General features: G+C 37.7%; 1 protein-coding gene across 1 annotated transcript; it reads left to right on the forward strand.

Moving 5' to 3' along the window:
* Positions 1-2,089: 2,089 nt before the first annotated feature.
* LOC148823639 (ciliary microtubule-associated protein 2-like) lies at positions 2,090-11,518 on the forward strand. The gene is made up of 10 exons (XM_088928399.1): positions 2,090-2,139; positions 2,483-2,570; positions 3,222-3,392; positions 3,648-3,770; positions 4,810-4,950; positions 5,329-5,472; positions 6,169-6,342; positions 7,229-7,357; positions 10,709-10,839; positions 11,413-11,518. Exons 1-10 carry the CDS (start codon positions 2,090-2,092, stop codon positions 11,516-11,518), a joined length of 1,257 nt encoding a protein of 418 aa, XP_088784525.1.
* The last annotated feature ends 225 nt before the right edge of the window (positions 11,519-11,743 follow it).

The raw sequence follows: 11,743 nt of genomic DNA on the forward strand, positions 1-11,743 counted from the left end.
ACACCACATTATCTTCTGTGTCGCATTAACATTGGAATGTTTTTTTTACAAGTGTCAAAAGAAGCAATACACAACCTGTCTCCTCTATAACTCTTCAGTTTACAGAGAAATTCCGCCAGAGCCTCACAACATTGTCCAATAATACTCTTCTCGTGTCTAATTTTTAGTTAAGCAGGATTTGAGCTACAGACCATAACAGACCAAAAAACAGAATCCACCTGCGATTTGGGTGTTAACAAAACGTTTTTACAAAGAAAGAGAAATACAGTAATACTACCAGCTATATAGATACATAGATTTAGATATTTAGATCCTTAAATTAATATCATTATTAATTTATTTAGATACGTGATTACATATTTTCGATTATAAAACAGATAATTCCGGTCCTGGAATCTGACTGGTTGAGACCCTTCTGAAGCGGTACCATAATCTCTGGTATACGGACGCCCCTAAAATTTGACTTTTTACTGTGTGATAAATTTTAAAAGCTACTTCTTAGCGTAGATAAGAAACCGTAGATAAAAAAGCTTGGATTCTCATGTATCTGGTACAAGTATCTTTTAAAACAGTCTTTGTTGTGCTCTTGAGGATCCTTGTGATATTTTGAGCTCTGGTTGAATGATAAGTGTCGCAGTTTAAATAATTTTCGTTGTTAGAAATTATGAAACGCTCTGTTAAAAGCAAGGGGTTTTTTATGTCAGTTATACTAAAAGAAAATGCCTGACGAACTAGGGATTGGACAGTTTTTCAGTGCTTGTACAATCGATAGAAATGTTCAAATAAATGTGCTAAAGAAATAAACAAAAAAAGTAATTTATTCCTTTATCATATTGGCTAGCTAATGTCCCATCCTTGTTAGTTAGATCAACGAAATGCTGTGGTGTTACTTTTTGTTGATGAAAAAATAAAGTCTTTTCATTTAAAATGACGATTTCAAATAATGTGGACCAGCATAATACTTTGAGTTTACAGCTTGTCCAAGGTCATTCATTATTAATACTATGAGTAATATCTTCGGTAAAGGCTTTGATGCATAAAATATTTCTGCATAATTAAAATATTTATGATAAAGGTAGGTTTGTGTACTTTTGCCCAACTGAGCAATCTTGCTTTCATAAAATATACCAACTTTTTAATGACTGATGATTAACATGCTGTAATACACAGTTTAAATTTAAAAGCTCAAATGCTGTACATGAGAGGTTAAGCTTTATTGGCTCCTCCTGGTGGTTTTACAAGGTGATTCCGGATACTTTCCGGTATGACGTCAAATGACGCGATGCACCGCGTGATATGCGTGAAATTGCGTTTTGATGCGACACGCCCACCGCAGGGTACCGCGAAATACCCCACCCGTTTTGAATGGCTGCATCTGTACGTAAACTTTTTAATTATTTACTTTATGTACCAGTATTGAATATTCTAGTCATGTCAGTCCAAAGAAATGAATTTAAGAATGCAATATTGACACTACTGTTAAGTTGCAGGTACTGTACAGTATATATATATAGATTAGAACCTATTGAGACTGCATTTCAGAACTCATTTGAACAGCTATATGAAGTAAATTGCAAGAATAAACTTTAAAATGACTAGAAGCATAAAAACTGCATTCTTTAAATAAGAAATGTGCACGTAACATCTTTAATCATTACCGTTATAACAATAAATAATGACTGATTATTTGACTGACGCCCTTATTCACAACAACACCTTAAATTACACTTGCATTATTATTAATAGTAGTAGAACAATAGTAATGCAACACGCATCCATATATATGATATAATTTATATACAAAATACAAATACTAGGAAACGTCCGCTTGCAGAATGTCTGCAACAGCTAAAAACGATTACTTTTTATAATTAATTACTATGACGAAGGTATATAGTAATAACGTAATCTGGTAAGCCTGTCTGTTTATCCCCTACTCTGTTGTTGCCTGGACCACGCTTTAAATATTCAAGAAGAGCAATGAGCGTCGCTTGTTGCCATGGTCACCAGTCCTCAAAGAGGCCTTCCGGCTGTTTGCACTTCTGATGTTTAATCATTCATCTCCATTAGCTGCGGTAAGGAAACGATAATGGGGGAGAAGAAGTTCGAAGGAGCCCCATTCGGAGTACAGTCTGCGAGGTAAAATATGGACTTTTTTGTATTTATGTGAACTATCAGACCTATTTTGAGTTGTACAGTATATTTCATTTGTAAAAATAGTGTCGATAAAAGAAAATAACAGTGCACATTTAAACAAATATTACAGTCACGCATTTTAATTATTACTTCGGCTTAGTTTTCAAGGATAAGGGCTACTTCTAGAACTAAAATTTAGTTTAATTTAAAAAACGTAATATTAATACAAATTAATAACAACAACAAATTTCACTCAAATGTAAAGTAGGAAGGTTGTCCAGGGAACATGGGAAAATCAAACTTAATCATGCAGTACGTTACTATAGATTTTTGCTCTGATCAACAGGTTCGACGTCTCTGGCGTCCATCCTGCTAATAAGAAGACGGGTACCTACACTGAGATACCATACTGCAAAAAAAGTACAAACGAAATGGTAAAGAAGTCTGAGGGAATCTGTTTTCTGTTATTGCTATGCAGCAATATTTCACGTCTCTCCCACAACAACACGGAAATGTGTTCCTGTGTTCAGTTCCCGTGTCTGTGTCATAACAAACACTTAAATGAAAAATTATACTGAATTGTAAATTCTTCCCAAAAAATACTTGCACCTTAATAGCTGTTAACTTTAATTCTCCAAGACAATTCTATTACAAATGCCTGTTTTGTTAAAAAAGTATGAGTTTCTATACAAAACCAGTTTATGGTGGGAGACACTAACACATGTAGGACTCATTATGAGAGAACTCTGTCACTGCTATGTCCAAAATGGCTCTAACTACACACTGGCCAATTGGGTCATCCTCAGGGTCATCCCCTGAGCTGAAAGTATCTAAAAATATGTAGCTCAACATAAAATAATACACATATTACTGTCTGAGTAAAAAAATATTTCCACCTTGGTTTTTTAACTATAAGAACCTTAAGAACAATCTAGACAAAACAGTGAAATATAGACATGCACACTTCCCTTGTTAATGGCCTTTGTTTCTGTTTGTCTGTCTCCCTGTCCGTGTATGTCCTGTCTGTGTCTGTTCCTGTCCAACTCTTTCTTTGTGCACCTGTCTCTGGGAACATCTGTCTGAAGGAGAGGAAGCTCGGCCCTGGCACATATGATCCAGAGATGGGAGATTTCAGCCCAAGGGCAGTGTGGCAGCGAACAAGGGGCCCAGGGTGGAAGAAGGCACAAGAGACAAGCAGACTGTCACAGGTGCCCCTTCTGTTGTATAGAGATGTTTGGGGGAAAAAAAGCTTCTTGGTAAGTGAAGCAATTGGATTACCATCTAGTTTTAAAGATCAATACTAACAAATCTACCTGAGTAAAAGGAGTGCCTACGGTCTTGCCACCATCAATACTCATTAGGACAGGGTACAAATCCACCAGCAAGGGAGAAGATGAGGACAACTTCCCAGTACTCTTGCTGTTTCAAAGTTGTGTGCAGAGTAAGTGATCAGCTTCTAAATATATTATAATGTGCAAAGGCACAAAAGTAAGTTTTGCTTTTCCTTTTAGAAAACCAAAGTGGGCCCAGGAAGCTACAAGATCTGTGACTTTATTGAGCTGCAAAAGAAAAGGCCATCAAGTAAGAGAGGAGTGTGTGAAGCCAGAGAAGAGAGGTTTAAAAATCATCCGCAGGTATACTGCAACCTACTGTAGGACACAGTATAAATACACTGCCAGACTGTATATAACAGTATATTGTAAACAGTACTGTATGCAGTATTCAGTATCCACTCTTTGCCCAGATACTCCCTAAAGTGTTGGATTATGTTGTGAGTGTACAAAGACAGGAAAGTGGATGACAAAAAGTATACACCTATATTAATTTACTTCCTTACCAAAATATTTGTAATAGTGGACCAGTCCACTTCTAATGGGGAATACAGCAACAGCATTTAATGGGATTTATTTTACTAGAGGGTCACAGCTGTTTATGGAGAAATGGGACTTCTCAGTCAACAGCAGTTGACAGAGCTGTGCATGAAATTAATGTATTTTCTTTATTCCAAAACCATTGCCTGTAGGCCACTTAGGCTGTCAGAAATGACATGTTAGCCAGTTATGCCTGTTGCCACCTGTCAAAAGCACATGTACTAACAAACCTTACCTCCTGTGAGGTGATTTATATCAGCCTTCTTTCGCAAAGCACAACACAGTAGAGAAAGTAGTTCAGGTGGGTAGCTGCGTCAGCATGCGTAGGCTGCAAAGGAACAAGTAATAGGTTTATTCCATGCTGAAAAGAGAAGAAAGAAAACGCAACGTTTTGGCCGTGGAGCCTTCTTCAGGTGACACCTGAAGAAGGCTCCACAGCTGAAACGTTGTGTTTTCTTTCTTCTCTTTTCAGCATGGAATAAACCTATTACTTGTTCCCACAGTAGAGAACTTTTACAACTTTACAGTCCTTAGGGTTCACATGACCTAGCACATGCTGGGACAGGTGGGTCCCTCCAATGAAACATATCATTCTCAAATGATATGGAGGAGTAGAAAATATGTTTATTAATTAGGCTGTGTTTCTGCATGGTGTGCAAAATATCTGTGCAGATGTATTGAACACAGAGGTTCAACATTATCAGGGATAATACAGCACCTGAATTCCTTTGGTTTACTTGTGTTTTTGGTGTGAAGCTCATTTGGGAACCATAGCAGTGATGTCAGGCACTGTCTGCTGCAGAGCTGGACCCCGGGGCCTGGGAGTTATGGCAAAGGGGGGATACCATGGGCAGTACTGGGGGAGAAGAAGAGCCAGTCAGCAGGAACATATCCCCCCATGGACTTCAACTATGGGGTAAAGCGATTTGAGGAGCGTACAGTAGTGAGTATTTATCTTCTGAGACTTTGGAGTCCTGCAACCTGTATTGCATGAACTGTACTGAATCTACAAAAAAAAGTGCTTAAAAAGAAATATGAAGGCATTGTTTTTATATGTAGTCCCAGTGAATTTGTATTTAGATTGACTACTTTTTGATTGAATAAATAATTATGGTTTATGTTAGGTAACAACTAAACTATAATAATAATCTACTTTATTTTACACTTTTAAAAGCAATCATCTCAAACCAAGCAATATATAATCAAAATAAAAAAATAAGTTAAGGCAACTTATTTAGGTGACTGTATTATTAGCATTATAACATCGTCCATACCCTTGCATTATTGCTTGCCATTTTATTTAGTATATGTGTGTTTGCAGGGCTGCAATTTAGGACCGGGCACTTATCATCTGAAGAGCTCCATTGACCTTCTTCTAGGTCACAGAGTCAGTAAACGAGGACCATATGACCTGTTCACTGGCCGCCGAGACAGGCCTGCCACCTGTGGCTATTTTGCAGAACTGGTATAAGCTGCTTTCTTTAATACCTGTGTATTTGACCCTCTGGGGTTTTGACGTATTTACTGCCACCAGCCAGGTTTCCATATAAGAACCTCACGCATTGGAGGCTGACAATGGTGCTTATGCTAAAGATGAAAAGTTCCAATAGTGTGTTCCTGGTCAGGTACAGTATGTGTCTTTGTACAAGAAATGTGAAGTTACCACATCCTGCCAGCAGGGGACATCCAACTCCTAATCTGTGCTCTGTGTTCTCACTAGCTAGGCTTTGTAAAAAATGTAATGTCACAAATGCAGTAATACTATTTGGATACATTATTTCACACCCCAGCTAAATAGAAGTACGTTTTGTAAAGTGCATAAGAAGGTCAGAGGTCAGGGAAGCCCACTGACTCTGCCATGCCAATATTTTAATATCAGCTACCATTCTGACAATTTGTTAGATTTTTATAATTGATTTCTAATCTTCCTTCCTTTCTTTTACATTGTGTTTGACACCTATTATTATGTTTTTCCCTATTTAACTGTAAGGTAACCAGATAGTTCTGAATGAAGGTGCAAACAAAATATGAACAGTGAGAGGGATGTCATTATTATTAAAAAGGTTATTGTCCTAATTCACAGAATCATATATCCATGTGTGCCACATTCACTGTCCTAGAGTCCTTATTCTTCCTTCATTGTGCTTCACCACTTTTCCAGAAAAAAGCAAACCTGGACCCTGGAGAATACAGCAGCGGTGTGAAGACATTGGTGGAAGGGCTGGAGAGGAAAGAGAAGAAGAAGCATGGTGTGTTCAGCACCCTGCCCCAGTACCCTGCTGTCCCCACAGACAGAATCTTCCTCAATTCCCTGTCCCTGTGTCCTCGCCCTGCGGTCAGTTCTCACTAACTTGTACAGTATCTCTAGTGATCTAGTACAAATGCCAAATGCAGCACCACAGGTCTGGGTTAACATTGGCAGTGCAAGGTCATCCTTTGTTTTTGAACATTGAAGTTAAAGCTATGTAGTTCATTAAATGTAATGTTGTGTTAAAGGGACCCAAAGAAAATCATGTTCTTTTTTACCACATTTCCCATCTGCAGCATCTTCTGTTGTGAAAAGACTTGAGGCTCACCACAATCATAAACATTTCTTAGAACTTCATGTATTTGACTTGTTTTTTTACATTATGATGGGTTTTCAAGAATTCATGATTATGATCATTTGCATCTTAACCAGACAGCACATCAGACTTTACTGAAACACAGTTCTTGTTACGTCACTGATATTGAGCATCTGCTCCAGCAAGATATTGGTTGATGAGACAAATCCTCATCTTCTTATAAAATTAAGTGTTTTAATAGGACTTCTGTTCTATGCCTGTTATTATAATTATAATATTTTAATCAGCCAAGAGTTAAAATGTTAAAAATATATTAGTGTGATTATAGGGTACTTTTGTAATTTATCCAACTTACCAGGATTCTCATATCTGAATAGAAATTAAGATTTTTAAAAAGTGCATGAGTACATGTTAGTAATTAAAAGCACTTATGTTAGTCTACTGCTATTTCTACTCCTGCTTCATCTAACTCTTTCTACACCTCACAAACCAACACACAAATAATCCAAACACATATTGAGAATTTAAAAACAGCACACTTACTACAATGAGGCCCTGGCGCTGGCATGGGTGCTCCCAGTATCGCCACCTAGCGAGATCAGGGCAGTGTGTTGCTGTTGTTGTCTGATGGTGTCTGCTCTCTCTGACTGCTCCCAGACCTTCCCTGGCCCTGGCTGGTATGATATGGTTCTAACTTCCCAACCACAGAACCAAAAACCACCTCCCTTCCTTTCCTCTGCACCACGTGTCAACAGCAGGACAGAGAAACTCCAGAATGGAAACTATGTAAGTACCTGCTATGCTTATCCATGGTAACCCTGAAGTCTATGCAGTACTATCACTCATAACAATATGGAATGCCCATATGAAAAGAAAAAAAGTGTACTTTGACTGTGAAAGTCAATTTTCTGAACTAAACTAAAAAAATCTAAACTAGTCATCTGGACTTTTGAATATATTCATTGAAAAAAAACTTGTGTAGATAATGAGGAAAATATAATATCTTTAGAAAGAAATCTGTGAAATGTTTGTGGTTGTTTAACAGGTGGTAAGTGGTTTATCTAAACCAGACAGGCATTAAAACTGAAAGTATACCAAGGATTCCAAAAGGGGTGTTGAATTTTATTTTTACGTTTGTGACAGTGTTTAACATTGCAAAATTTTCATTTCTGAGAACGTTTGTAAAATATTGCATCATATTACTTAAACTCAAAGGAAAATAAGTTAAAGTTCAATACTTTATTGCCATAACAACTACTGTAGATTCATGGAATTTGGTTTGGTGAGCTCATACAATGTACTATACAAATAAACAACTTAAAGTAAATAATAGACAATACCCACTCAACATATCGTCACATTCTAGACGCACACCAGTAATAAAATAAATAACAGTTATAGATAGAATAACGTTGAGCTGTCCAAAAATGTCAAAATTAATGTGCAGAGGTTTGCTTGTGCCTTCGGGTAGATGCTTTTATGGAACCTAGTAGTCTTTATCTTGATAGACCTAAATTGCCTGCCAGAAGGAAGGAAAGTAAATAGAGGTTGGGTAGGGTTAGAAGGGTCAGCGAGGATCTTTAGGGCTTTTTGCTTCAGTCTAGAGAGGTAGAGTGAGTCTGTAGTCGGAAGGTGGCATCCTACAATTTTGGAGGCAATATGCACTGTTCTTTCTAGCTGCTTCTTGTCCTGGCAGAAGTGTTGCCATAATACACAGTGATGGAGAAGGTCAAAGCACTCTTACTGGAGTTCTATACAACAATTTCATTGCTTCCTGTGACACTCCAAAGTTCTTTGTCTCAGAAAGAACAGCTTCTGGTAAGCTTTCTTGACTTTAATGGATGTGTTGACCTACCATTTTAGAGAGTTGGAGATGGTGGTGCCCTTTAAAATTCTCTACCACCACTACGAGCTGTCCACTGATGTATAGTGGTGAGAGTTCCCCTTTGTTTTGCCTGAAGTCCATCACAGATTCTTTTGTTTTACTGACATTTAGTTCCAGGTTGTTTAGGCTACACCATTCAACTAATCTACTTCGTTCCTAGATTCTGACTTATCATTGTTTGTGATGAGCCCTATGAGAGTAGTACCATGAGTGAACATTTTGACTGAATCTGAATGTGAATTACTGTCATTTGTGAACAGAGTGTAAAGGAGAGGTGATAAGACACATCCCTAGCAGCTCCTGTGGTGACGAGTTCTGATCTGTTTGGTATTCTTCAGTTTCACCACCTGCTTCTTATAAGAAATGAAACTCAGTAGCCAATAACACAGAGTCTAATTAATACCTATCTCTGTCAGCTTATCAAAAAGCTTGAAAGGGACGATTGTGTTAAAAGCAGAACTGTTGTCAATAAAGAGGATTCAGGCATTTTACTGGGTACTTCTACATGTTGAAATACATTATAGAGCTCCAGGGAGACTACATTATCCATTGTTCGCTCTGTAGGCAAACTGGCATGGGTCCAAGTACACATTAAACAGGAAATTGGCTGAGTTGCTTGAAAACTCATTATCACAGACATCAAGACTACTGGTCAAGGCAGTTCACAGTGGATTTCTTAGGTACTGGTATTTTGGTAGCCATCTTAAAGCAGTGTGGTACCTTAGCTTGCTTAAGGGATAGATTGAAAATATCTGTAAAAATAGGAGCAAGCTCACTGGCACAAGATTTCAGTGTATCTGCTGAAACAAGGTCTGGCCGAGATCCTGCTGTTCTGTATGCAGAAAAATTGTCTTACACTATGCTCCTGAATGATAAAGGGTGATTGGAGGGTTAAACTGGCTGTCTAGGTGAAATTTGCTGTTTGTTGTTTTGTGCATCAAAACTGCAGTATAATTCATTCAGCTTGTCTGGGGAAAAAGGGATTGTCAACTGGAGCAGTTTATTTCACCCTGTAGTCAGAGATTAGTTGAAGGCCCTGCCAGATGCTTTGGATGTCATTGGTAGTTTATTTTCTAATGTGGTCTTGCAGTATATTCAGCCCTCTTTACTGCATATTGGAATGCTGGTTTTGAAGTCAGTATCATCTTCTTTTTAATGCCCTGTTTTTCTTTACCCACAGGGTGTTGAACCAGGGCTTATTATTATTGTACACAGTGACTGATTTGCAAGGAATGCATATGCTCTTGGAAAAGTGAATGTATATCACTGTTTGAAGAGCACAACAGGCCTCTTTAAACATGCTCCAGTCTGTGGTAACAAAACAGTCACTTAGCACTTCCTGAGTCTCAGCTGACCACAGTTCGTATGGTTCACAGTTCTTGTGATTAGTTTATATGCCTTTTATATATCTCCGTTTATATCTTCGACTAAGAAATACTACATTATAAACTGTTTGGCTGAGAGAGGTGCAAAGTAACACCCGGTATGCCTCCAATATATTTTATTTTTCCTAGTTGCAACTTCTACCTGGTGTTTATATCTAAGGAGAACCTTCCCCAGGCTAGCATGATTAAAATCTCCTAAATGATGGGGGAATCTGAATGTGATTTTTACCGCCAACTGTTACAAAGCAGGAGCTGCATTCACAGCCGGATAAATACAGTGTAAACAGCCACTAGTACAACCGAGGCAAATTCTATGCATGAATAAAAAGATTTGCAATTTATGTAAAGCGTTAGAAACGGACACCTCTGCCTGTAAGCATAAATGAATGTTCCTGTATCTGTCCTGATCTTTCCTCCTTACACTACAGGTCAAAGCCAAAAGTCAAGCCAGTCAGTCATGACATGCAGTAGCACCTCTGCTCCTGTTGAACCACATCATATTTGGGATTTCCCTTGAGTTCTTACTCTACTAAGTTGAATACTTGATTAGTCTAAATTACCATGATTTATGCATATTTAGCCATTGCATGTTTTAAATTATCTATAAAACTTGCAAAATGTTGTCCCTCCAGGAGCAGATATAAACTTAAAATTATGTAAATTATTCAACTGACTAATGCACTTACTGGAGGCAAGACCCTGTAATGGGGGGTCATTATTTGAGCATCTCAGACTGTACATTAACTAGTACAAAAAAAATCTTGCATTTCAAGGTGTTACCTGATGGTCTGGTCAGCCTTTCTCATGGTCGGTCCATCACAGCCTGAACACAAGCATTCCTGTAATGTGAGTTGATTACTGTTCCAGAACACAGCTGGTCCAGGACGCTATGACATCAGTAACAGACAGTGGAACAAGACCGCCAGAGGCTATCACTCGGTTTTCAACTCCCAAACTGAGCGCTTCCTCCACAATCCAGATAGGGATAACTACTACCGGTAAGATTCACTTTTGTAATTTCTAAAGTGGTACAAACAAATCACAACAACTAGGATAAGTAAACAAGAAAACAAATTCAGAAGCAAACAAAAACTGTAAGGAGAACAGAATTCCAGAATATGAGAGTGCTTCAGCCTGTCAAGCTTGTTTAGTTGATGCATCACATTTTATTAATACAAACATCGCACAAAATGGAAAATGAACCCACAAAATATGGATATGTATTTTCTATAAGACTACCTGCATGTAAGCTCAATCAGTAAGCGATATAAAAGAAAAATGGGGAATCTGTGCAATCAAAGAAACAAGTGACATTCAAAATATTAGTGTTATACTGTAAAACTCTAAATGATAACATTTGCAGACAAGATATTGATAAGGAAATAGATACTTTAATTTGCAGGTGCCATCAGTAATAATTGCCATATCTTTTATAATTAGAACCATGAATATTGAAATGGCAATGATCTCCCAAGTATAAAACAGTTTTTCAGTAGTGTAGTACAGGAATAAATAAAAAAAAAACTTTGCCACAATTAAACAAGAATATGTAATCTTTCTTTTTTATCCAGGGAAAGGCTACGGTCTATTAATATTCCAGCTGAAAAGAGGTCTTTCTTAGTGCTTCCTGAAAAGCCCTATGGAGTGATCTCTCCCTGCAATGCTGCTTTAGCCTAGAGTTTCAGAAAGATTGACTGTAACCATCTGTTAATGGAAGATGAAAACCTTAAAACCTTCACAAAGCAAATAAATATATAAAAAAACCAAGATCATTTGTTTTATTTACCCTTGGCACAAATATGAACTGCTTAATAAACATTCCTTTCTACATGCACCAACACATGCAAAATACTCACCCAACCATGCAGATGGTCCAGTAGCAAACAAAGAACATGGTTTAAC

The sequence above is a fragment of the Atractosteus spatula genome, chromosome 11 (genome assembly GCF_055471065.1).
Source record: "Atractosteus spatula isolate fAtrSpa1 chromosome 11, fAtrSpa1.hap1, whole genome shotgun sequence".
NCBI classification, from domain to species: domain Eukaryota; kingdom Metazoa; phylum Chordata; class Actinopteri; order Semionotiformes; family Lepisosteidae; genus Atractosteus; species Atractosteus spatula.